Source organism: Hipposideros armiger, unplaced genomic scaffold (assembly GCF_001890085.2).
Source record: "Hipposideros armiger isolate ML-2016 unplaced genomic scaffold, ASM189008v1 scaffold_381, whole genome shotgun sequence".
NCBI classification, from domain to species: domain Eukaryota; kingdom Metazoa; phylum Chordata; class Mammalia; order Chiroptera; family Hipposideridae; genus Hipposideros; species Hipposideros armiger.
This window is the reverse complement of record NW_017731731.1, coordinates 972,266-999,901: the sequence shown is the minus strand read 5'-3', so window position 1 is coordinate 999,901 and position 27,636 is coordinate 972,266. Positions and strand designations below refer to the sequence as shown.

General features: G+C 45.2%; 1 protein-coding gene across 1 annotated transcript in view; it reads left to right on the top strand.

Annotated features, from left to right (window-relative positions):
- The window catches only part of HUNK (hormonally up-regulated Neu-associated kinase), a 127,463-nt gene that overhangs the window by 54,207 nt on the left and 45,620 nt on the right, over positions 1-27,636 (top strand). The window contains exons 2-4 of the mRNA XM_019662810.1: positions 2,431-2,723; positions 13,197-13,252; positions 19,361-19,496. Of these exons, the coding sequence (XP_019518355.1) occupies positions 2,431-2,723; positions 13,197-13,252; positions 19,361-19,496 (485 nt within the window). The remainder of the gene's footprint in view (positions 1-2,430; positions 2,724-13,196; positions 13,253-19,360; positions 19,497-27,636) is intronic.

The following is a 27,636-nucleotide window of genomic DNA, read 5'->3' as shown; positions in this document are numbered from 1 at the left end:
CGAATGAGTACAGTTTTTAAAACTTTTAGTCTAGCATCTACTGAACTAGATGGGGCCAAACTACAGCCAGAGTGTAACTTTAACTTCTGTGGGCAGACGGCATCAGCCTCAAATCAACCTGGGATAGAGCAGATTCGTAGCTTGTCTGGTCCACTGGCTGATTGTCCCCTTTCGTCATATCTTTGGATTATGTGCCTGAAAAGTCCCATTAAAATGAACGAAGAAGGTCAAAAGGTACAAACTTCCAGTTGTAAGATAAATAAAACCTGGAAATGTCAGGTACAGCATGCTGACTGTAGTTAATGATACTGTATTGTACATTTAAAAGTTGCCAAGAGAGTAAACCTTAAACGTTCTCATCACACACATACAAATTTGTAACTATGTGTGATGATGGATGCTAACTAAACCTATTGTGGTAATCATTTTGCAGTATATACACATACCAAATTGTTACGTTGTACACCTAAAACGAATATAATGTTATATGCCAGTTATAGCGCAATTGAAAGAAAAAAAAAAGGGCTGTTCTCCAGAAGAGAGAACAGATTAAGCTGTTTACAGCTATTTTTGCTTCAGTGATTAAAAAAAAAAAAAGCTCAATGAGTCATTCAGTTTGTAATCTATCTGTCACTTATTGTTTATAAAGTACTGTGTGTGGTGAAGAGGGGCGTGGTCCCTGCCTTAAGGGGTGAATGCTTTCTGTGGTATCACAGATGATAAGTGTGGTTGGAATGCAGGAAAGGAGCCTTCAAAAGACTCTCTAGTAGGGAGGAAGGAATTGAGTTAATGGCTGAAGGATGGGGGGAGGGGCTTCAAATGGATGATGGGAGGGATGTGAGTATAAGCTTGGAGAGTAACAGAACAGGTGTTCTGGGAAGGCAAGGAGACCTGCTTGGGGACAGGATTCGGGGCTGGACAGAGGCTGGAGGGCTAGGCCCGGAGCGTGGACCTCACCCTGTACAGGCAGGAGACCCCGAAGAGCTTTCAGCGAGAAATCTAGAGCTCCAGACCCATAGATTCTGAGGCAGAGTATTTGTTGACAGTGAGGGGCCAGGATGAGCATCAGGGACGAGATGTAGGACATTGATACAATAGTCCAGGCTGGGGGTGGCCAGACTTTGATTGATTGATTGATTGATTGATTGATTTCACAATCCTATGTCAAGAAAATAGTATTTGAGTCTCTTACTGAAAACATGTATGTATGTATCTACCTATCTATTGTTTATTAATCATTTATCTATTGACCCATATCACAGTTCTGTGTTAATATATTGAGTGCATTATGAAATAATTACAAAATATACATACAAAAAGAGGAAATTAATAGAAATGGAAGGTCCACTGTTTCGTCCTGCACCCGGGTGGCTCGATAGCCTTGTGTAAGAATGCCCTTGGTTTGCTCGAGTCTCACTCAGAACAGTGTGTCTGAGCACCAGGAGGCAAGGTCCTGAATGAACCAGACTGGTGGCGTCATGAACAGAGAGGAAGGAAAGGGGAGAGAGGCAGTTAGCAGGAGGAAGCCGCGGGGTGGCAATGGCTGGTCACGTTAGAGAGAGAGAGAGAGGCGTGACGATGTAAGAAATGAAGAGGACACAGACAGTGGTGTGCTTTAGGGCTTCGGGAGGGGACAGGTGACTGCCACCAAAGGAAAGGGGAGAGCTGGGAAGGGGTGCAGATTTGGGTGGAAAGCAGCATCATCTCTTCCCCTCCATCCCTCTGTTCTTCCCTCTGTCCCTCCATCCCTCCCTTGACATCGCCTTTACACAAGGCTGGAGGGTCTGCACATGTGACATGTTGACAGTAGGGGAAATGACCCAGGAGGGGTGTCCTGTGGGTCGTGGAGATGTGACCGTGGAGCAGCAGCAGGTTGGGTCCTGACCTAGGGCTGAGAGTTCGCCTTTGTGCTGATTCACCAAGGGAAAGAGGTAAACGCTGGAGGCCAGAGGCAGCCTGGCCTGAGGGTCTGCCTGCTGCAGGGCGGAGAGATGGGCATTGCACCCTCAGCTCCCTAGGCACGCCCTAGAACTGAAAATGGGGCAGCTCTGGCTGTTTCAGACTTGGAGTCATGGGGGGGCCCCGACCTGGAGGAATGATGGCGAGGCCTGAGAGGGGACCAGGAGAGGCCCTTTGCTGGAGGTGCTTCATGCTGTGGTGAACCAAGTTTGATACTGACCTTTCCCTTAGCCTTCTGGATGGCCATTCGAGTTTGCTTAAGTAACTTCCACTCTCTGCCTTAATAATTGAATGTTTCCATCTTTGCCGATATTACATTTTTCTTTTTTTCCCCACGATGCTACTTTAGATAACGTTTTTCTTTTGGGGCCGAAAGTAGCTATGTATGTTCATAGGGTTCTTGTGAATAGTCAGAATGATCATCTTTGCCTGCCATGTCTGACAATGGCCATGTTCTTGGTGTCTCCTTAGGTGGCCATAAAAGTCATTGACAAAAAGAGAGCCAAAAAAGACACCTATGTCACCAAAAACCTCCGGCGAGAGGGGCAGATCCAGCAGATGATCCGCCATCCCAACATCACCCAGCTGCTTGATATCTTAGAGACGGAAAACAGCTATTATCTGGTCATGGAGCTGTGTCCTGGAGGCAACCTGATGCACAAGATATACGAGAAGAAGCGGCTGGAAGAGTCGGAAGCCCGCAGATACATCCGGCAGCTCATCTCCGCGGTGGAGCACCTGCACCGGGTGGGGGTGGTCCACAGGTAAGGGCCACACCTTGCTGACGATCGCTGACTATGATGAATGGGAGACACTCTGCTTTAGTATGCTCCAAGCTGGGCTGAATCACTGCTGCATGTTGTACAAGTCTTCTGTGGTTTTGTTCCGTGGAGTTGTTTTGTGAATTGGGTTAATGTCAGCGTGGGGTTCCACGAGTGGCATCTGAAGGCAGAGTGCCTGGGTTTGCATCCTGGCTCTGCCCTTTAATAGTTTTATGACCCTGGGCAAGTTATGTAACCGCTCTGAACCTTGGTCTCTTCTTCTATAAAATGGGAATCATAATGATGCTTATTTTGTGGTTGCTGTAAGTGTTAATATAGAGAGTATAATGAGTTAATAAGAGCTTGGAACAGTATTTGGTACACAGTAAGGGCCATGTAAGTGTTGGTTGCTATTCTTATTATTTGCAGGATAATGAGACCAGCTGTTGGCGAGTACTAGGGACAGTGCTTTCACTGTACTAGCTTTACATATGGTAGATGCACAAGAACTGTTTTCTTCAATGTAATTGAATCACCATTCAAATTGTGAACTTGCCCTTGAAAGTGAGGGGTGTTCCCCATAAGCCAAACCAACCTTGCAAATAATTATGAAAATCAAACTTTTTTTTTTTAAATAGCCTGTTCCCTCCTGAGGAAGAGCTTCATAAGGAAAAGAGAACAAAAACACCATTCTTAGTAATGTTGCCGTGGGTAGTGGGTGCCTGCTTTTAGTGCTACACTAAATTAAAATAAAAGAAAAAAATAAATAAGAGCTTTTCCTCCCAAGAAAGTGTTGGCTTCACCAATAAATGCATACTTCTTCCTTCATGGGATTATAATCAGTAATTACTCTGGGTTGTTGAAAAATGTAGGGCTCTTGTTTAATGGATTTTCATTTTAAAAAACAAGATCAAGGCATAAAATATGTTGTGTGTGTATATACATACCCATATGTTTAAACTTTTTTTATTGAGATACAATTTACATACCATAAAATTCACCATTTTAAAGTGTACAACTCAGTGTGTTGTTATTTTTGTTGTTGTTTTTTAGTATATTCACAGAGTTGTGCGACTATCACCACTATCTAATTTTAGATTATTTTCATCGCCCCCACAAAGAATCTCTGTACCCATTAGCAGGCGTTCTCCATTCCCCCTCCTCCACAAGCCCCAGGCAACCTCTGGTCTACTTTCTGTCACTGTGGATTTGCCTGGACATTTCATATAAATGGAAACAAACAATATGTGTTCTTTCATGACTGAATGCTTTCACTTAGCATAATAGTTTCAAGAGTCATCCCTGTTGTAGCACCTATCAGCACTTCATTCTTCTTTATGGCTAAATAGTATTCCATTGTGTGACGATACAACATTTTGTTTATCCAGTCATCAGTTGATGGACATCGGGACTGTTTCCACCTTTTGGCTGTAGTGAATAATGATGCTGTGAACATTCATGTACAAGTTATAGTGTGAACATATATTTTCACTTCTCTTAGAGAGTTCCACTCTTAGCAGTTGCTGGGTCATACAGCAACTCTATGTTTAATCTGTGAAGGAAACTCATCTTTTTAATAATTCAACTTCTCACAGTGGCTTTTATCTGTTTGAAAGTCATTCACAGTCTGATTAGTGGAGAAGGCAGCTCAAGGGCTTTCAATCACAGAACTTGTAAGCTTTCAGTCATAGAAGTACTAACAGGATTGGCACCACGCTGCTGTTGCGCCTACACCTGGGGACACTGCGGGGGAGGTCCTCTGAGCTGGCCTTGACCAGGCACCATTCAGGCGGCTCATTTCCTCACCGAGGTGAGAGAACCACTTCAGGTCTATATTTTTAGTCACACATGTTGTCACGAACTCACGCTTCATTAGGAGTCTTTGAGTTTAGATCAGCGTGGAAGGGAACATTCAGAAATTTCTAAGTGAATAACCCTATTTTTGGCTCTTTCCAACAATACCCTGGGTAGCCTGTCGTGCCACAGCTCTGCCATTATTAGGAAATGATGGCCGTAAGTGTGCCTGCTTTCTGTCTTTGTTTATTAGGATGACAAAAGCAGACACCTCATGGATGAATCAGCATGGGTTATCGACTCCACTGGTGACAGTGGAAAATAGGACCAGGAGGCAGAGCGTTCTGTGGCACTCAGGGTGTTATTACAAGGGTTTCTTGCTGTCAGAAATCCGCCCTGAGCCGAGCTTCTCGGGATTTCGAGTACAACAAAGGAAAAGCGAGTGAAAGCTGGGCGTTGCTTGCTGGTCTCTCCTGAAGGAAATTCACAACCCTTTTAAAGAAACCTGAACAAAAACCAGTTCCTCTCAGTGCAATAACTGTCAGAATGTCAAAGGCACGGGGTTAGTAATGTTTTGATAGCAAAGACGGTGCCCTTTTTCTTGCTCTGATCTCCTGCTTGACCTCTTCCTCTTTCCTTGGAAATACACTCATACGCCAATAACGGCAGGAGCTCAGGGCTTTGAAAGTTAGGGAAGATTGGAGACACCGGTATCGTTTAAGTAGAGTTCTTCGTTTTTCTCTCTAGAAATCAAGTTAATGAGTGTCAGTGCACAGGGACAGGAGCGATTAGGTGGTTGAGACGTCCCATGAAAATGTTTGTTTGGAATATATGCATGGGTGGCTCTACCTGAATGTCTTGACTTTCAAAGATTCTGTACCCAATTTTTAGCACACTTTCATCTGGCTCAGCGCTGGCATGCTATTTACTGTAGCCCTTTTCCACGATGGAGAATTTTCACCTTCGTGCAGCAAAGGTAGAATGAATTTCATCAATTATTTCGAGGCTAGATTTTTTTTTTTTCAAATGCATAAGAGAGTAATAGCATTTCAGAGATGCCCGGTTGTCGCTAGTGGGAAGATTTCTGAGCAAACAGATGGGATCATCCAAAAGGATTTAGGGTGAATTTTGGTGGCTACATTATATCATTTAAAGGGCTTTTGGTTACGTGTGTTAGAGGATGCTTTATAAACACCGTTTCTCATTAGGCTGATTCTGTATTTTTATGTCTCATCAACTTGATGCTTAGTAGAGCTTTCTTTCCTGTGATATTATATCTACATATTTAGTTAATCTACCCAGAGCTATTTCAGTATCATTTAAAGGAAGCAAATCTTTAAAAGTCATGTAAATATGACAAGTAGAAAGGAAAAAAAGGAAACTAAACCTTTCTAACGCAGATTTCCTTAGCTGGCAGAGAACTTCATTTTACACCGGACCTCCGGTAACTTTTGTGTCCCGTAACTTTTGTGTCTTTTGCTTACACGAGGGCTGTTGGGAACTTTGGCAAAAGTAGAGTACTGTATGGTCTCAACTACTCCATTTTCAGATTGCCTGAGATACTCCGCATTTAAAATCTAATGAGGTTGTTTTTTTCTCCCTTTTTCTCCAACGTGCTCACCCAGCAGGATGCCAAAATCTGATGATTTGCTCTTGTATATAGAGTGTTGACTCCTAACATCAATCATCAAGAATGCTGATTCTACTAATTTGAGATTCATCTGTTCATTCACACTAACAAAGTCCAATCAAACTAGACAGACAAAACAGAACAGGGTAACACAATACCGCCATCTCTAAGCAGGAAGAGGCAAGCCAAGGGCGCGCAGGACGAGGACAGAGAGACACATGATCAAAGGGGGCTGGAGCCTGTGCTGGGATGTGCATCAACACTGCGGGCCCAGGGCCGTGACCTCATTCATTCACCAATATTGGGAAGGGGCCCCCTGCGCTTAGGGGAATGCAGTGGTTGGGAGGGGGGCCCTTCTTTGTTCTTGTGGGCCTGACAAGAAGCAGGCACAACCTGTACTGGGTGGGTTTTAAGAAGTTCTTTTAACTTTTAGGTTTTTGTGGAGAGGGAAGGGAGAGGAAGGCAAACGGAAGAGGAGTAACTTGTGCTCACCCCCGGGGGCTGTGTGAGATCCCAGGGCCTTCTGCGGAGACCAAGAACCTATCTGGAGGCCCTGGTTATGTATATAAAAGGTTCTGTGTTTAATTGGGTTTTAAAAAGTATGACGGAAATGTGAGATTTTACAAAGCTCCAGCTCCACAACTTTGTGGATTGGAGTGTGCACTGGTCAGCAGAGAGGACTCTAATGCCACTTCCTACATCCTCATGCCAGCCTCTGCTGCTTAAAAGCTGCACCGGGCAAATCACTCAGGCTTCTGGGCCTCCCTTTTCACATCTACACAATAGAAATCAAGGATTATCCACTTCATGTGGTTGTGGGGAGGATTAAATGAGTCCATTCATAGAAAGTGCTTAATACCGAGATACTCGGAAAGTACAGCAAGCCCTCGCTTAATGCTGTGGGTAGGTTCTGCGACTTGAAGCGAAACCACGTATAACAAAATCAGCTTTACCATAAGCAAATTGATGCAAACAAGAATTAAGTTCCTATAATGTTACAACCAAAGGACGTTGAACCAAATGTGTTATTCGAGGACCTGCTATGCTGACTACATGTTCACTGTAATTATTACTGAGTCCGCCTCATTCATTTTGTACACTGGGGGCTGATGTATGTGTGCTCAAGGCCCCACAGCTGTTCTCCACTTGTACTGCCCTTGCTATCTTTGTCTGGCAGAATCCTGCTTATCCTTCAGGTCACAGCTCCAAGCTCACCTCCTCCGGGAGGCCCTCCAGGCTAAGCGCCCTGGTACTAGATACCCACTGCACCTTCTGCTTTGCTTTCCAAGCATTTTTCACATGATAACTTACTTGTTTGACATCTGTCTTCTGCACAGGCTACAGCCTAGCCCAGTGCCCAGCCAGGTGGGCACACAGTAAGACTTTGTTGAATGCATGAAGGGAAATTGAATGAATATGGTTAGTGTCAATGTTAGCACTGGGATGGAAGCTTTCTGGTAGCCAGTTCCATATTCTTTCTGGAATAGTCCCTGTTTTCCCTGGAATTTCAAGGGGGTGTCTCCATTGACTTAGTACCAATTTGTTTACTTTTCAGGTCCCAATTCGTAGAGTGGCATCTTTTTAGTGAATGAATAGCTCTTCCGTTTTATAAGCCCAATTCATTTAGGCACTATAGGACCTCAATAAAGGTTTCATTTTGAATAAATAAAATCAGGTACATGCTTAACAAATTATTCTTGCGTTTTACCAAATAATTGCCCATATTCTAAATAAATCAAAGATTAAAAAATCATTTGGTTTTAATGCAGTGCTTTTGAAGATAAAACCTAATCCCCAAAAACTCTTGTTCACTGCAAAATGCTTATTTCCTTGGGGAGTTATGTACTTTTCTTGGATGATTTATTTTTGCTTATTTCTAAAATTCATCTTGTGGCCATCTCCATAGGCAGAACTTTCTCCCCCAGACCTGATCCTGTATGAGTTGGGTCTAGCCCTCCCTGGGCCCCTTATCTCTAATCTCTTATTTGAGAACTAATGCCCCCCAATACTGTTTTGTTTTGTTTTGCTTATCACCCCTTTTAAGTCTTTCTGGACTCTCCCCCTTCCCCTGTCTTAGAATCTCTCACTTTATTAACCTCCCCTCTCCCCTCTTGTATGTTAGCGTTTGTTTAGCCTGGAGTGGCCCACAAAACACTTAGCATACTACATTTTCTCATTTCCTCCTGCTCATGGCCCTGCCAGGTGACCCCTCTTTTGAGGCCATTTTTCAAAGGAGAACCAGAACCTCAGAGATTTAAGTGACTTGCCCAGGGCCAGTCAGGGTCAGTTAGAGAGCGCCAGCCCCAGAGCCTGCCTTGCTCGGCTTCCGCAGGCCACCAGGTCGTTTGGCACCGAGTCTTTGCTCGGCTAACCCACCTGAGTCTTCCCCAGCTCCTCCCAGTCTCGCTCTGTCCTTCTTTCTCCTCCCTTGAATCCTGGCAGTCTCTGCCCTCCGTTCTATGCTATTCAGTTCCTCACTTTCATGCTGGGTCTCAACCCTGAGTGGCTTCCCCCAGCTCCCTCTGGAGTCCCTGTCCCTCCGTCTATTTGGGTTTGGTAGAGGCCCGGCCTCTGACCCTCACTGCTGGGCTCGGCATGGCCTGGTGAAGCCTACGAAGAAACTCGCCTTCGTTTCCATCCCAGTATTTCCATCCCAGATGAGTGTGTGTGCACATGCATGCGTACACACGGACACACGTGTGCTCTCACGTGGGAGCATGCACATAACACATGTATCCACACACATGCCCTTTCATACACACCCCCACACAGGTGCACACCCATGCTATCCCCATGTGCATGTATAGCCACATACTTGTACATACACAAATGTGCATGCACTTGCAATGTACACACACAAACCCATGTGTACTCACACTCGAGTACAGGTACGCAGGTGTGTACACACACACACACACACACACACACGTTATTGCTTCCCACCTTCCCTGCTCTGCAGGGTCCAAGCAGCTGCTCCTCCTCCCCTCCCCCACTGGGCATCATTATGTTTGTTATGGCAACAGGGTCCTCCCCTCCTGATGGTGGCCAGTTCACTGTGGCCAGTTTCCAAACCTTAGAGATTACCATCTTTAAAGAAATGCAAGGAAAGTTTGGATGGATAGGGGAGGAGGACAAGGGGTGCACTTGGTAGCTTTGGGTGAAACTTTAATTGTCAGTCATGGCTTGTTTGAGCTTGTCCTTTTGAAATAACCTAGAACAAAGGGCTGGTGATTAGGCTCTCCCCTTGAGCCCTCTCGCAATCTCTCAATCCCCCCACCCACCGCCCCAAGCGGAGTAGAGAACTTGACCCAGTGCCAGGTCTGCTGAGGGCCTCCATGAGAACTCCATTGGGCAGTTTTCCCTGGAGCTGCCCAGGTACCAGAGAAGGGGCCAGAGCCTCTGTGCCCATGGCGCCCTCGTCTCCCCAGGCAGTTAGATTGGTTATTGCTGGCATCTTTTAGAAACCTTGACAAAAAGGTAATAGGTGGGTAAAAATCCCTGGTTAACCAGGTTTGTTCTGAGCATATTTCCTAGGGGCTAGCTAGGGTGAGATGCAGTAGGTGGGAAGACAGTGATTTTTAAAGGATTTATTTTTTCTCGTTTTGCCTAATAATTGCATTTTTTGTACCCCCTCCCTTGATTTTCTGACATTTCCCCAAATTTTAAAATTTCTTTTGCATTCTCTGTTATTTTTAGCTTTCCATTTATATCATTCTTCTAATCATGGTGGTGTTTTCTAGGCTTTTGTGGCCCCAGAATTATCCTGCTTAGTTTTATAATTCTTGGAAATTGCTTTCTTTTACCTTGCATTTTAAAGCTGTTTTTCTCCATAGTATTTGTTCTGAACCAAATTTCTTCTTGAATGCCTTAGTGTGGCTTCCATTCTTCCTAGGGAAGGAGGTTTAATTTTGCTGGAAACAAACTGTGGCCTTCCTTTAGATTTCAATAGTGCTGCTGTTTTATAATCGGTTTGTACAGAATCGCAGTTTGGGCTATTGCTGGTGCACTGTTTTGTGTGTGTGCATGTGTGTATTTTGGAATTAATGAATATGCTTGAATATAAGGTCAGGATTATATTATGTCCTAAGTATCCCAAAGAAAGAGGAAGTGACTTACAGAGTCCTTGCAAAGTTGCTCATAGGAGGGGGCACCATCTCAACTACTTTAGTTTTAACAACAAAGGACTAGTTGGAGAAGACCCATTGACCTTGACTTGACTCACTAATGACTTTGGGTGCTTTTAAAAGTAACCCGAGGAAACCAATAAGAAGGAAAGAAACACCTTTTGTGTGGCTTTCATAATAACTTCCAGGGACATGGCCTCACCATTGCCAGGGTTTGTGAGACCACTCTAAAAACAATTCATTGAGCAGTTAATATATAGAGAGTTTTAATGGGTACTTATTATTTAAATGGCTTGGAATAAGATTTCCATCAAGTGCGTCATACATGATTAAAAAGTACTTAAATCTCAAACATCCAGTCAACTTGAAGATGGTGTTACACTGGAAACACCATACTCTGTCATCTTTGTCCTGCCTGTGACAAGTTTTAATAAAATTGTTTCATAAAATGTGACAGTGCAGGAACAATACAGAGGGTGCCAAAAAATATATATATACCATTTTAAGAAAGAAAAAAAACTATTAAAATTATAATACTTAATATATACCAGTAACAAAAAAAATGAATACAAGTCACGTTTGATTTCTGCAATTACAAGAGGTGCTCAAAGTGGTTAACATCAGCGTCCACACACTTCTGATGACGGCGAACTACTGCTTGAGCAACGTTGACAAAGTGTCCACTTGTATACATATTTTTGGCACCCCCGGTATTTCTAAAAATTAATTATATTAACATTGTAGTATATGCTCTTAAATATGATGGTGCAGCTTCATCGATAAATAGCATAAGTAGTCATTTGATTTCTAAAAACTGCATATTTGTGTTTTCCATTGCATTTCTAAAAATTGTATATTTGTGTTTTCCAAAACCTTTTTGTCTGAGGACAGGGTCTTCCCACTGGAAAAGTGGGGAGGATCACCTTATATTTGGGGTCACCCTGCATTTAGACATATGTGATACCTTTTCAAGGCTGTCGATGTTTTAACATATTCTGTGTAGTGTTTTATTTGATTTGACGTGAAGATACAGAATTCTTTCTTCCACTGGTGGGGGCATTTGGATTGGGGAATATCTTTATTCCCTAACTGCAAGTTTCAACACAGCTCTCCTGTCTCATCTAGTTGTCCAGGCTTAAGGTTACCATCCACCTTCCAATGTGGAAATCCGTTGGACACTTTTTAGAGCTCACCTTTTTTCAGCACTTGACTCCTTAACTCTTCTTCTGGTCTTGACCTGCTGCCCTTCATGGTTTCCATGACAATAGCTTCCCGATTGTTCTTCCCTAGTCTGCTCCATATGTCTGTGTCCTCAATGTGTTTGTTGTCCTTGACCTTGCCCCCAGCGTTCTCTACCCTCTCCCTGGGCAGCCTCATGTGCTTTCAAGGCTCAGCTTCCGCCTGAGTTTGAAGGTTGGTAGTCTGCAGGCCAAATCTCACCTGCAAGGTGGGCTCACTCAGTGTGGTTGTTATTATTGTTTTAAGTGTGAATTTGTTGCCAACACTTAACAATCGGGATCAAATCCAGATTTCTAGCTTCTCGTGGAAAACGGGATGAGCTGGCAGTGCTGGGACGGAGCTGTGAGCCACTGTCCCTGTTTAAATGGGACACCACTCTGCCGTTTACCACAGTCCTCGCAGCTGCTTCCCTTTGTCTCAGGACTTTGACATAGTGCTGGGAGTTGCCTTTTTTGTTTCTCATGATTACGCTGTTCTATTCCTTGCAACAGAGATAAGGAGAAAAAAATAATTCTTTTGCCCAGGTCTCTATTCAAAAGGGAGAAAATAAAAGCTGGTCCAAGAATGCTTTGTTTCCAAACAATGGAAGAAAGCATTTTATGTATGTGTATAGAAGGAAAGAGTATTCTTATGTATTTAATATGCATAGTGTGTCTGAGTTGACAGGCTATGACTTAAGATGCTTCTAGTCGTTGACCTAGATGGTTTTGATGACCACATACGAGTATATGCTTTTGCACACATTTCTTTCCCTCTGAAATCTAAAAGATCTATTTGGTAATAATGTAGACTCATTACTTACTGGGTAGCTGGGATGTGCAAAGGTACTGGGGTACAGTGGTAAGCCAGGGAGGCATATCTTCTGCCCTCAAGGAGCTTATAGTCCTGGGCACACATTCTATAGACACCTCACACTCAGCATGACCCTGAGTGCATTTCTCTCCCACCTCCTCCTGTTCACCCCTGAATCAATGACCCGCACACACCCATGATCTGATTAGTGACCCCCATTCCACCTGCAAACTTAATTCCCTGTGATCCTATAAGGTTAACTAACATATAGTCATATAGTTAGTTAACTAACATCAGGGATTAGGACCCTGACATCTTTGGGCTCTATTTGCCTGCCCACTAGAAAATCTGCTTGCTAAAAAGATTGATTATTATGACCTGCCAATTTGTGGATGACATTTGGACTCCATGCATAGAGGCTGTAGAACTGACAAACTATATCTGCATTACGTTTTTTTTTTTAAACTGCTTTCCCGAATCTGTTCCTCCCTCTGGTTGGCGTTGCACACCGTCTCACAAACACGTGGCACATTTGTAATTTCCCTGCCAGTCCAGGCAGCACCTGTCTTGATGATGTCTTCCACTGTCTCCTAACCCCAGTTCTATTTAACTCCCAGGATTCAGCGTGGTCCCATTTCTTCCAGAAAGTCCTTGTGATTTGTTCTGCCCTCAGTGTTCTTTGTCTTCTCTGAAAATCCTCTGGCTTTTTTAAGTCTGCAGCAATGAACTATTCCACGTTTTATAAACATTTACTTCCGGATTGTGCACATTTAAGCAGAAAGCGTCATGGGCTGGTTCAAAGTGACTCTGAAACCATTTGTTTCCCCTCAGAAGCAAAATGTTATCCCGCTACTTCAAATGCCTGTCTAACATGTTGTATGATTTTATTTATTTCAGAGACTTGAAGATAGAAAATTTGCTGCTAGATGAAGACAATAATATCAAGCTGATTGGTATGGCTTATTGTTTGTTTTAAAGTGAGATTATACTTAAGTGTTGTGTTGTCAATTCTCATTTATTGGGTTGTCGGAAAAGTCATGACATATTTTTTCTATGTTTTTTGTTGCAAAAATGCGTCATGACTTTTCTGACAACCCAATATTTCTGGATTATTGGCTTAGAAAATTATTCCTGGCCTATTTTTAATCCCCAGACAATACTTCTAGATCACCTCCTTTTGCTTCCAATATTTAATAATGGTTTTGAAAATGAAAATTAATTTTAAGAATAATTTAAACATAATTAAGAAGGTAAAGTGCTGTAAAATATTCACGTGTTCTTTGGGTTATTCAAGCTGCAGCCTCTCCGTAAATTCAGTTGGACCAGAACTTTTAGACGGGGTTATTTTTCTTTGGATTAACCATAAAACTTCTCAAAACTAGTGGGAAATAGTTTTGTTCAGAAGTGCTGCCCTTAGCTTAGTCATGTCTTATTCCACTTTTCAATGAATGTAGGGGCACCAAAATAAGGGGGAACACAATTTACCTCTTCTTTTTCATATAATCTGTTCAAACCCTGTAGTACAAAGGTGCTTGTGCAGAGAGAAACCCCCACAGAGGGATAATTTAGAGGTCTGTACCGATCAGAAGGAAGTTCCACGAGAGAGTGAGTCATATTTACTTCACAATTGAGGGTCCACACGCGAATTCACTCCATGGCTCCTTGTCCAGAAGAACTCCATTTTTGTTTGCCTGAGTGGTGGCTCTTAGCAAAATTTCCAGGGCATCCTTTTTACATTCAGATGGTAGACGGCACCGTCTTTTACGTCTCTCTTGTCTCTCTTTTCCCACCTCAAGCGCAAGGAATTTCTTCCACCTCAATGGCTTGAAGAAGACTTTCTATTCGGGGATAAGAGAAGGAGCACTAAAACTTTGTGAATTTAACTTTTGTACTCGAGAAGGAAATTTTGTGTGGCACATGCTGCGAACCACCTCAAGACTCTAAAATATATCATTCAAACAACTAATTAGATACTTTGGATTTGCAGTTGTCTCCCAACCCAGTATCAGGCAAGGGGCTTCAGGGACTCCAAACCCTTCACTGGGTGATTAAGTATTGATGAATACACTCATTATAAGATTAACAATTAAGAGAAACCCCCCCCCCCTTCACCTCCCAAAGATTTTAAAGGATGTATTCTTAGAAGATTCTTGGACAATTCAAAGAATTTTCTTTTTATCAAGTTGCTTCACTATTGGGGCCGGCCGAGTGGCGCGTTGGTTAGGAGTTGGCTTGGGACGCCAGAGGGCCCCAGTTCGGATCCCACATATGAGAGTCAGTGACACTGCACTCTACAGCTAAGATGCTGAACAACAGCTCAACCTGGAGCTGGGCTGCTGTGAGTCGCCGGCGACGGCGTAGGCTGCATCCCCTGCTGCAGTGGGTTGCCATGGGCTACCGTGTGTAGCCAGCAGCCAGCGTGAGTGGCCAGCAGCCGCCGTGAGCGGCCGTCCAGAAGCCGGCGACTGATCTGCCTCTCCCGGGAAGAGTGCAATGATGGTGCCAACTTGGGCCAGTGAAGCAACATCCTCCACAACTAGACTGAAGAACAAAAGGACAGCAACTTGTCTGTTCCCCTTTCCCCAATTCCCCAGCACTGTTCCCATCCCCCAATTCCCCAATTTAAAAAAATAAATCTTAAAAAAAAAAATTGCTTCACTATTGCATTTTAGTTGTCCTGAGCGTCAAATACAGCAGCCTTAGACAAGGCAGATAATGACATGGCTGCAGGATGTCTTACTGGTCCTTGTTTCCAGGAACTGTGGTATTAAACTCAGGCATATCCGGGTGGAGGAAGAGGAATGGAGGAAAGGAGGCTGTTTTTAGGTTCTCTCGCAGGTGGACCTGCAACTTGTCTTCAAAAAATGCGGAGGTGACAGGGACAGAGTTGCCCTAACAGCACAGAGATTGTCAGCGAACAGGTTGTGTGAAGTTGGAATCATTCACTTCCATCATGCATCATCTAGAGCAGCGGTTCTCAACCTGTGGGTCGCGACCCCTTTGGGGGTCGAACGACCCTTTCACAGGGGTCACCTAAGACCATCGGAAAACAAAAAGATATTTACATTACGATTCATAACAGTAGCAAAATTACAGTGATAGAGTAGCAACGAAAATAATTTTATGGTTGGGGGTCACCACAACATGAGGAACTGTATTAAGGGGTCGTAGCATTAGGAAGGTTGAGAACTGCTGGTCTAGACTGAGGCTGGTGATTCTAGCCAAGTGCAGTCTACTGGGGGGTTCTCAGACCCCAATACGGCATTGCCCACACTGCTTTCTGTCCTTCCGTTTTTGCCCCCCGCTGCCTCTGTGCTTACCCTCTTTTGTCTCTCCCCAAGGGATAGCCCTAGATGACCATTTATCAAACTAGAAATGTATCGGAGAATAAACAGTGTTGGACAGCACAGACCTTTTATTGGTGAGAAGTTGACTGAGAAGATTCTAAAGCAGCGGTTCTCAACCTTTCACAGGGGCCACCTAAGACCATCGGAAAACACATATTTTCGATGGTCTTAGGAACCAAGACACCGCTCCTCTATCCATCTCCAGGCCCACATGCAGATACACCCACATACGAGTACCCAGTGACCCCTGTGAAAGGGTCGTTCGACCCCTGAAGGGGTCGCGACCCACAGGTTGAGAACCGTTGTTCTAAAGGAACCAGTCACTGTACATGGTGGATGCGTTTATAAGTAGTTTACGGATTGGCCACATAACAAAACCTGCACAAATAAGATGAAGAAATGATGTATCTACACTTGAGCCCCCGTTCCCCTTGATGTGACTGAGATGGTGGTACCTTGGATACCGGGAACCATTTTATTCAAATGCCCCAGTGCCTTCACCTCTCAGCTTGATAACAGCTGGATTGGCTCCCAAACAGGCATTTCAGCTTTTTGAGCCAAAATGGACCTGTCAGAAACCAGGTGTCAGAAACCACAGTTCCCAAAACTACAGGAAAGGAGGCTCTGATCATTAGAATTCCTTTTGTTAGAACTTTTCATGTGGCTTCCAATTCTGTCATGACCAGATAAAACCAAAGAGCCCTAACTCATACCTGTAATCTCAGGAGACATAGTACCATCCCACAGGGCAACTGGAAATTGCATTTAGTTCAACAGAATCTGCATGTCCTCCTTTTTTTCATATACGGAGTAGGCCAAGGAAGGAAGGGAAGGTGCTAGAGGGAAGGATGTCCCAGTGTCTTGTGGGTTTTCTTGCCCCTGGGTTCGGCAATTTGGATCAAATGGATTAAGTGTCTCTAGGATGGTCTTTTTGCAACTTGAAAGCCCTTTGAACGTTTTCCTTCAAAGGAATTTTACCTAGTTGTTTCCCCAAGGTTGATTATAGTTATTACCATTTCTTCCTAATAGTTCCTCTTTCTTTGAAATAATTTGATTTAAATAAAATTACTGAAGTCACGTGAGCCATGTTTCAAATGAACTAGAATTAACTGGGACTAAGATTTGATGTAATCAGGATTTTTCCCTTCAGAAACAAAGCAGTCTGAGGTTTGATAGTTTAATTTAATCTTACCTTAAAAGGTCAGAGCCACAACTTAGAGCACTGCTGCACTTCAGTTTTCCAGAGCAGCATTCAGTTGAGTGTTTTCTGAGATTCATTTTGCAGCTCTCAGAAAATTGAGTAATAATTGGCTTATGTGTTTAAATTGAGGCCAACCTGTGTGACATTACTGGGAACTTCTCTCTGGTTTCACAATTCTAATTATAGGCATATGTGTAAATTTTAATAATTACAATTACAAATGTGCAACGTACTGGTTATTTCTCTACAATATATTTTAAATTAAACCCTTTCAGCTAGGTCAACGTAAGTCATTAAAATGCAGATTTTATCTCCTCCCCTACCCAAACCCTCTGCTAATTTATCTTCTTGAAACTGTGCTTGAAACAAGGCAAGATTCTGTGTTCCCAAGCTTGCCTGAGAACAGTGTGGGGTGATCTGGCCTCTTATCTTGCTTGTCCTGCCCTGTCTGCTATCAAGCACTTCATTATAGACCCAGGTCCTGGAGTTGAGGAAGTGAACTGAATGAGGTAGTTCTTTGCTGTTTTTGGAAGGAATACCATGGAGATTAGGAATTGGGGTCTTCTGTTTTAATCTCAGAAATCGAGAGATAAATTTTCTAGGACTCCTAAGAGATTGGGCCTCTAACATGACTGCTGATGAACTTTCCCTTAAAATGTTGCCCCAAATAATACAATCTTTGTTCCACGGTGCTTTCATTTCACCAGTGAATGCCCTTGATGCATTTGTCGTTTCATTAAAATTCCTTTAGGTTGATTTTCAAACCCAAAGCACTTAAACAGCCATCCAATGTAAAGCTCAATATGATTTTTCTTCTTATGAAAATATTCACACACCCCCTTCTCCCACTTCAGTGATACTACAGGGTGGGGCCTGAGAACAGAGGCCCTGAGATCCTTTTGAACAGAGATCTCCTCCTGAGATAGGAATCTGAGAGCTGGTTCCTGAAGGGCTTTCTTGGCTAGGTGGTGATGGAGCTGACTTGTGCTGGCTGGGTGGAGGAGAAAGGAAATGGGGGCCAGGTGAGGGTGGGGGTGGGAGATTGGGGAGCAAAGGAAGAGAGGAGGAGGGAGGCTAAGAGGAAAAAAATTAAATCATGAAAACATACAAACAAAGGAAGAATTAAATGTGTGAACGTACAACATTTTCGGTTGGTTTGCCAATCTCTGATGTAGGTTCTGATTTTTTATCTTCAACCCTAAGTTGGAGACTTTGGGTGACTTTCTGAACCTTGAAGAGTTTTCAGAGCTCTGCCCAGATGGGGTTTGGAAAAGCTCTGTCATTACACAGCTTAACCCAATGGCTGTTGGGAGACTTTTTCGTGGTGCATCTTGACCCGTGGTGTGCAACATCATGGACTCGCAGCCCTGTCTCCTGTTTCTCCTGTCCTGAACTTTCCCACAGCTTTCCCAATAGTCATGCACATTGCAGGCGGGGACACGTTATCGTCAAGGAGAAAACAGAGTAGTGAAATAGGCAGAAATCCTGCTGGTTGGGCAAGTGCAAGGGTTTTGTTCAAGCCTTGGAGCTAGTCTCCGACCACAGCCCCTTTCTGACAGCCCTGTGGACTGACAGTCTTCTATTTAGGGACCGAGAACCATAATATTTACATTGAAGTTCAAAGGAGGAGCCATGATCTTAATTCTGAGCTCAACAAAGATTGAGGAAAGATATCAGATAAGCACAGAACACTAAAGCTCTCTAATTACCTGTCTTTAAGATCAAAAGTAAACACAGCGCAAAAAGCAGAATGGACCCAGGACGCTTTAGATGGATGCTTTGGGCATTTCTTTTCTCTTCCCGGCTGCCTTAGTCACCCAGCAACAAAGCGATGCTATGAGGTCACTTAGTCTACTTCTCATTGCTATCTTTCTGGCATGATTTTCCCAGCCAACATTCAGCGTTGTCTAAATCACTGAGTATATTTTTTCTCCCTTTTCAAATCACCATATGTTGCTGCATGCATTGGGAGCATTTTTAAAAGACGTGCACGAGATGAAAACATTCAGCTGAAAAAGTCAACGCTACATGGTGGGATCGCGTATCACTTGGGGTGACGCTGACACCGCCAGAGAAAAAATCCGTCTTCCTTCAGCTTTCCCTCCCACCTCCTTGGCCGCTTAGAAGCTGCATCACAGACTCCAAGGCCCTCTCCTTGTTCTTGCTTCCTGCCTCAGTCCTAGAAAGCAAAGCCTCTCTTTTTCCTGGATGACTCATTTCCAAGATTTGATAGAAATATGTTTCGGTTCAACATTCTTTTAGCGCTAGCTGGGTTTTATAGTGAGGCCTGATATAAAATGTTTCCAGTTAAGCCAGGGAACCACCAGCTGACATCCTTTTGTCTTGAGGCCCATATCCAGAGGTTATAGTTTGCAGCTGCTGGTTTTCCTTTTGGATGCTAAATGATGTGTTATCCTGAGAGAACGTTTCCTTTTTTGCTGCCTTTTTTCGCCCCCTTCTTCATTTCCACAATTTTCTAATTTGGAGCCGGTTTTGTCCTCCCCTCTGTGCAGACTTTGGTTTGAGCAACTGCGCGGGGATCCTGGGCCACTCGGACCCGTTCAGCACGCAGTGTGGCAGCCCCGCCTACGCCGCACCGGAACTTCTTGCCAGGAAGAAATATGGCCCCAAGATCGATGTCTGGTCCATGTGAGTTATTGAACTTATGAAAGTGAATGCTCCCTCCTTCTGTCTTTGCTGCCCCTTCCTTATGAAATAACGTCGGAGTATTGGATGAGAACGTAGTATGTTATAGGCTCTGGGATATACATTCAGTGATTCTTTGGAGCCCGGCTTTCCTCCTCTGTTCCTTCTGGTCCTTTCTCCGCAAACTGCCAGAGGCTTTTACCAAAATTTGTTTAGATGCTGGGGAGAAAAGAAAACACAGTCCTGGCCTCACAGAACTTGCGTCTGGTTTCAGGAATCACGCATATCTTTCCCCTGCTTAAAATCCTCCCATGGCTTTCCATCAGCTTCCAAATCGAACTCAGCCTGGGCGCCGGGCCACACTCCCTGCAGGACTAACTTCGCTGCTGCCACCACCACCACCCCGCTCCGGCCCCTTCACCTCCTACCCCACCCTCTGCTTCTGGTTCCGTGTACTCATTAGCTTTTGTTTAGTCTCTTCCATCTCTGGGCTTTGCACATCAGTGTCCTTTGCCAGGAATGCCATTTTCCAGCTCTCCAAATGGCCTGTCCATTCCCACATTCCGGCTTTCATCCAGTGTCACCACTGCAGAGACCAACGCTGAGTTCCCTGTCGAAACGACCTGCTAGACGCTGTCTCCGCACCTCGTTCACTTCCTCTCCAGCGCCTCATAGCCCGTCATTTTCTTGTTTGTTAATCCGTTTATTGTTTGACCACCCAGTGGGAAAGGATGCTACCTGATGGTAGAGACCTTATTGGTCTGTTTCACCAGTGTCTGGCACAGTGAGGGCCACTAGGGGCAAACTCAGTTAATAGTTGGAGGAGTGAGTCATGGGTTGCCGCAAGGGCCCTGTCACAGAATCCGGGTCCTTCATGGTCCTCTCATCATCATATGTGAATGGTGCAGGAGCCATGCAGAGTCCTGGATTCCCGGGTAGGGACTAAATTCCTTGCCATGGGGAGGTGGGCTTTTAGGTGGACAGAGAGTGGGCTCCTGATTAAGATATTGAAGCTAGAGATGAGAGGGACTAATTTGAACCAAAAGTGTGTTATTTCAAAACATTTCTGAAATTCCCCGACTTCTCTCCATTGCACTCTATTTCCCTTGTCCAGGCTGAGAAAAGCTAAAATTTACCACGTGCTTAGTGTATGGCAGGCCCTCTGTCATTTAATTTTCATGGTAACCCAGTGAAGCCATTACTCTTTATTACCCCCATTTTCTAGAAGAAGAAGCTACTCATAAGAGAAATGAATAAAATCCTTCAACGTCACAGAACCACTAAGTGGTGGAACTGGGGTTCAAACCGGACTGTCTCCAGGGTCTCAAGATAAAGTACTGAATCTTGAACATGGTGTATGTGGCCCTCGCTTGGTCCCAGTGGCTCGTCGGAAGCGTCCTCCGTCTCTCTCCGTGTCTCTCTATCCATTCTCTAGCTAACTTCACACTGTTTCCTGTCCCGTGAACGCAGCCTGCCTCCCTCTAGATTCCTGCCCTTGAATGTACAATTCCTTCAGCTGGGAATTCGTTTTTCTGGTCTCGTACTCTCTCCCTTTCCCCATGGGCAGCCCTCCTGTCTCCTGCAGGCCGGCTGGGAGGCCTCCCTTGTCTCCAGTCCCCTGGCCGTCACCCTGCAGTCATTGGGTCACTGTTCACCTGCTGGAACCCCTTGGACTGCAGGCCAAGGGGCAGTGACCCCCCCCAGCTTGTTCCAGGGATCCCTCAGCATGTGGCATGGAGCCTGGGCTAGATAGGACGGAAGGAAGGAAACAAAGGAGGAAGAGAGGAGGGAGGCGAGGGAGGGACGGGCTTGCCATCCAGGGGCGCAGCAGCTGGAGGGGCAGCGGCTGTAGCCGAGGAGTGTCGCCAGTGCAAGGGTCTAGAACTGAGGAATTCTGAGACTTCCGGCAGGAGAGGGAGAGGAACCAGAGACCACATTGAGAGTGTGAGGCCTGCAGACGTCCCTGAACTTTCCCAGAAAGAGCCAGCTCTCCCCAGAACCCCGGCTTGTGAGCAGGGGAGGAAACGGGTTAGTCAGGAATCAGCTTCCGTTCCCAAGCAGCAGCTTCCTTATCCCCTTGGATCTCAGGACACAGACAGGAGGAAGGCCAGAGGCACACACAGTCTGTAAACGGTGGAGCTGCGCTTTGCAGCCGGGCTCGGCCCGAAGCTCGAACTCCTGGTTATCGCTGCCTCTCCCCGGGAGGTGTTGTCGAGACTGCAGATGGAGGGTGTGGGGTGTCTGATGAGTCACCGAAGTGGCTGGGGCCACACGGAGTGGGTGGGAGTGGGAGCTGGGAGCAGCGGCAGAGGACACCTTCTCTTTGAGGTGCCCTGGGTTATTTGGCTGGCATTGCTGATCAGAGTCTATACTGGGCCCAGAAGGGCCTCAGAATCCTTCTCGACTCAGCCCTCCAGGCAGCCCCTACCCGTGGATCAGAGGCGACACATGAAATGAAATCCATTCTTGGTCCCTTCCAGGGCTTCAGAATTCTCCTAAGTGTCTGGCACATAATTTCCATCATTAAATATTTATTGAATGGATGAATATGAATGTTTGAATGCATAATCACCTTTTTTCCTTAACAATTAGGGAACTCATTTATGCTAAATGGAATGCTATGAAAGGGACAATTTGTGCACCAAAAAAAAAAAGGAGAATGAAGAACCTGAAAAACCGAGAGATTCAGGGGTGTATGTAACTGTGGTGACAGGAAGGGGGTGGGAGACATAGTGATCAAAGGGAAAGAGAAGACACTAGGTTGGAAAGCAGTAGGTTTGCTCCCGAGGTTTTGCTCTCGAGGGAACTGGACAATATGGTGTTGTCACCGGTTGTCATGGTGATGGGGGGAAGCCTGTGGAAGGGAACCCTTTCCAGTCATAACTGGTGAAGCAGGCATCTCCTCAAAGTCTAGAAGTGCTGGTAGAAGGAAGGAGGCCTGTGGGTTGTCGGAGCTGTAGGAGAGCAGGGCCTCTCGTGCCCTCCTGCTAACTGTAAGATGGGAACAAACCATGTGTCCTGTCTGGGGACACCCAAAGGGGAAGGAAAAGCACAGGCTGCAAAAGGCCGCACCGTCTGAAGGTCAGTTTTAAGCTCCAGCTTTGTTTCTATCCCTCTACCCAGTACCTTGCCCTGGGAAAGGATCCACATGTAGCGACCACAGAGGCTCCATGTCTCAATTTCGGGGCCCCATGATTAAAACAAAGGGAGCTGGCTCATCGCTACCTGCTGTGCCCCTATCCATTAACCAGAAGCAGAGACTCCACCCAGAAATAAAGGAGCTTCGACGAGGGCAGGTGGAGGGAAGCTGCAGGAAGGATGCGGTGACCCGGGACCAGGATGCCTGGACGCTCGCTTCCCGCCTCCACCCTGGACGTGGCATGGCTGGGCTGCTCCTCAGGCAGCTGGACATTTCCTTGCTAACCTCCACTTATTGCATCTTTTTTTTTTTTTCCCCAAGAAGGTGACGTGCAGCAGAAGGTCTGAAATGCTCTAATCAGGCCTCATTCTTAGTCCTTGTGCTGTAAAGTCACATATATGAAAGCCTTTGCTGAATCGTAATGCACTTTGTACACATTGGTCTTTAGATGATCATGGCATAGTCCTGGAGGCCCAGGTGGGGCCTCCCTGTAGACCAGAAACTGCAGCCCCACAGGTCCCTGTCCTGGTGCCCCACGGTGGGGAGTTGAGGTGGAGACGCCCACCTTTGTTCAGTCATGAAGGACCATGTTTTATTCTTTCTTATAAATGAGAATTCCCTGGAGCAAGTCTGGAACATTCCCTAAGGGATGAGGCCGCATGATCCGTGCCCAGTTCACGGGGATGGCATAAATTAGACCCTTCGTAGAAGCTGTGATAACGCTTAAAAAACAAAAGGAAGCTATTTGAGCAGCATATGGCTGATCAGAGATTTGTTCATTCGGCAGATATTTGTGAGCCAGGCACTATGCCGAGTTCTGAGTGCACGCACAGTGGGGAGTAAGACTGCCTGAGTAGGTCCCTGCACCTGTCGTCACCCTTGGCCTTGTTCACCCTGACATACCTCCAACTGAGTGACGAGTGGTGTTCCAGGGGCTTTCCATGGATGAGCTCATCTCATCCACCTAACAACCCTTCAAGGGAATGTCCCATTATCCCACTTCACAGATGAGGAAACTGAGGTACAGAGAGCCTTAGGCACTTACCCAAATAACAGCTAGTGTGTGATAGAGCACGATTGGACCGAGGTGTTTTGGTTCTAGGTTCTGCCTTTAATTGTCCATCTTTACGGCTTCTCCTGTATTGTACTTCCTCTTACAGGGTTCGCATTCTAGTGGGGCAGACACTTTTTTTTTTTTTTTTTTTTTTTTTTAGCTGAGCCATCCTGCTACCTGTTGGCAGCTCAGTGGCTGCTCAGCTCGGGCTGGACTCGAACCGCTGTTGCTCAGAGCTCAAACTCTTGAGCGAGCTCTTAACCAACTGAGCCACTCAGCCGGCCCCAGGCAGACACATTTTTAAAAAGCTATAAACTGAGTGTAGTAACTGCTGGAGAGGAAGTGGGCAGGATGCAGGGAACAAGAATGGGGGTGCCTTTCTAAGGACATGATCTCAAAGCCCAATGATAAGGATGAGAAGGAATTAGCTGTAGAAAGAGAAAGGTATTAGGGAGGCAGGCTCTAGGCGAAGAGAAAAGGATGTGCAAAGGCCCTGGGGTGGGGAGGTGTGGGAAAGCGTTTGGATTTTGCCCTAAGGTTAGTGAAAGGCCATTGGGAAATTGTAAGCAGGTGAGTAGCAAAAGGTTATGGGTTGAATTGTGTCCCCCTCCCAAATGATATGTCGGAGTCCTGACCCCCAGCATCTCAGAGTGTCACCTTATTTGGAGATAAGGTCTATACAGAGGTCATCAAGTTAAAGTGAAATCATAAAACCCAATATGGCTGGTGTCCTTATAAAAGGGGGAAGTTTGGACACAGAGACCGGAAGAACGCCATGTGACATTGATGGTGGAGGCTGGGGTGATGTATCTATCTACAAGCCAAGGAACTCCAAAGATTGCCAGCAGCGACCAGAAGCTCAGTGAGTGGCATGAAAACAGATCCTCCCTCACAGCCGCAGAGAGAACCAGCCCTGTCGACACCTTCATCTCGGACTCTGAACCTCCAGAACTGTGATATGATACGTTTCTGTTGGTCAAGTCCTGCAATCTCAGGAAAGGTCAACAGTAAACCGATGAGTAAAAACTCACCACTCCTGATCTTCCCAGGAAGGCTGAACTAGTTCCTTTGCTGAATCAAGTTCACTAATAGACAAATGGAACAGACTAACTGAATGCTTGGTCATCTCTCACCCAACATAGTGTAAGCCTCCATTAGCCACCCAACAGTGATCACCAGGTGCTCACATCATAAAACCAACTTCTCAATCATTGCTGTCACCTATAGATAATAAATTATTGGCTGCATGAAAAACAGAAACAAAAGAAAAACACAAAATATGTAGAATTTTGTTCCCATGATGGTGGAAGAATCCGTTACAGTAAGAGGACAAGTCCTAGTGCATAAGGACTTCTCTGTGTCACACTTGCTAATGTCTCATTGGTCACATGGCCAAACCCAGCATCAAGAGGAGAGATAGACTCCACCCCTTGATAGGGGGACTGGCAAGGAATTTGTGGCTTTTTTTTTTTTTTGCAGTCTACAGACTTACCTACTGCTGTGGACTGAACATTGTGTCCCCCCTGCAATTTCATATGTGAAAGCCCTAATCCCCAATGTGATGGTATTTGGAGGTGGGGCCTTTGGAAGGTGATTGGGTATAGATGAGGTCATGAGGGTAGAGCCCCCATGATGAGATTAGTGTCCTTAGAAGAAGAGGTGACAAAGAGCTTGCTTGCTGTCCACCATGTGAGGATGCAGTGAGAAGGTAGCCCTCTGCAAGCCAGGAAGGGAGCCCTCACCAGAACTCAACCATGCTGGTCCCCTGATCTTGGACTTCCAGCCCAGAACTGTGAGAAAAGAATGTCTGTTGGTTAAGCCACCCCATCTGTAGTATTTGTTATGGCAGCCCGAGCTGACCAAGACACCTATTTACCTGCAAGCCTCACCTGTAAACAAAGAGAGCATGTCGGGTGGTGCAGTGCAGAGAACCAATACCGCTGCACAACTGGGTTAACTCAGGAAGGCATCGGAGGGGACGTTAATCAGCTCCTGAGGGATGAGGCGGAGTTTGCCAGGTAGAGAAGAGGAGGGGGAGCTTTCCAGGCAAATGGAACAGCATATGTAAAGGCAGGAAGGTGATTACCTCTGGTTACTATTGCTCTTAATCTTTGGGAAAGTGTAGAACTTAAGAGCCTTCTGCAAGGGGTTAATTTTTCACTGCTTTGGGATGTTGTGTCTGAGATAACAGTTAGGTTTCTGTTTGGTGCTCACGACTTTGCTGTCAGAATCGGAAATGGAAAACCCAAAGAGAATTTAATTTAAAAGGCTGCTTAAAAAGAGAGTGAAAATGGAACCAATTTTCTCCCTGGGTCAGGCACTGTTGTTACCAAACACCATTTTTTATTGCTCCGAAACAACAACAGAATGAAGAGTTCATTTCCAAAATCAAAAGCAAACACCCCTCTCCAGAGGTTTTGGAGCTTGAAGGACAGATAAGACCATTTCCCAAGACTTCTGAGATGGACTTAGGAAGAAAACCAGCTTGTCATTCAAGGACGCCTTGGCAAAAAAACTCCTCCCCATAAGTGGGCACCCCACATCCTCCTTCTCTGGTGAATCAGGAATTGCCAATGTAAATGGGAAATGTTGCAATCCATCTTGCGGGTTTTCCATTATTTTCAATGGTCATTATTTTCATATATAGACCATATATGAATATCTTTAAAATCATTCACTTCTTTCCTTTAATCTAGGTGAATGAAATATCCATATCTATATCTCCACTGAACTTTGAGATTTCAAATACGAAAACAAAAATGTGCGTTCTGGTGCAACGAACCTTTTTTTTATTGCTAACTGACTTTTCCTCAGAGTGGCATATATGCTAATTAAAAAAACCTTAAATGCAGATGTGCTTTGCAAATGAAAAGAATCAAAATTAACTTTATTTGCAGAATATTATAATGCTCATTTGAGAACTTCGGTGCCTCTCTAAGGGTAAGGAATATGGAAATTGAAAATTCTATTTCCAAAAGATGGAAAAGGCAACATTTTTTCAAGCAAAGCTGCTCTTTGCTCTCATGGGGACCACCGGGGTGGGCAAGGCATTTGTGTGAAGACCTGGTACCTTGTGGAGAGTTGTATACAGCATACTCAGATCACCTTACCAGACTCAAGGAATCAGTTTTCACTCTGTGGGAAAAACCTCTGTCCCCAGTGCTGCCCATTTAGAGGATACATTGGCCAAGGGGAGCCATGTTGTTTCCAGCCCATAAAGATCTGGGTATTCAGGAGAGCGAGTGGGAGAATTTGCTCCAGGCCGCAGACTCTGTTTCATAAAAATACTACCAGACACCATCAGCTACTGCTAGGGATAAAATATAGAAGGGTAACGTTTTCTCTCCATTCAGATCCCCTCAAAATGAAGAACAGCAGGGGAAGGAGATGGAAAGAGGAGACCTATGGCTCCTTTTGGGTAGTGTAGGGCTTTTGACTTTTAAGAGAGAAGCTTCCTTCAGCTTCTGAGATTTTTCAGTTATAAAACCCAAGACATATTTTTTTGTGCCCAGCACATGCATTTAAAATAGAAGGGGAAAGAAAGGAAATGGGAAAAGTCTGAAAATCCATAAGACAGGGCCACCCGAGGGGCGCGTTGGTTAAGAGCAGCTTGGGGCGCCAGCTCTGAGCAGCAGGGCCCTGGTTCAGATCCCACATGAGGGCCAGTGACACTCCCCTCTACAGCTAAGATGGTGAACAACAGCTCGACGTGGAGCTGGGCTGCTGTGAGTCTCTGGCGACGGCATAGGCTGCAGTGGGGCTGGCCGGCAGCTGGTGTGCGCTTTCGTGAGCTGCTGTGAGTCGCTGTGAGCAGCCGTCCAATGGCCGGTGAGCAATTGCCTCACCTGGGAGGAGCGCAATGATAATACCAACATGGGCCAGTGAAGCAACGTCCTCCACAACTAGACTGAAGAACAAAAGGACAGCAACTTGTCTGTTCCCCTTCCCCG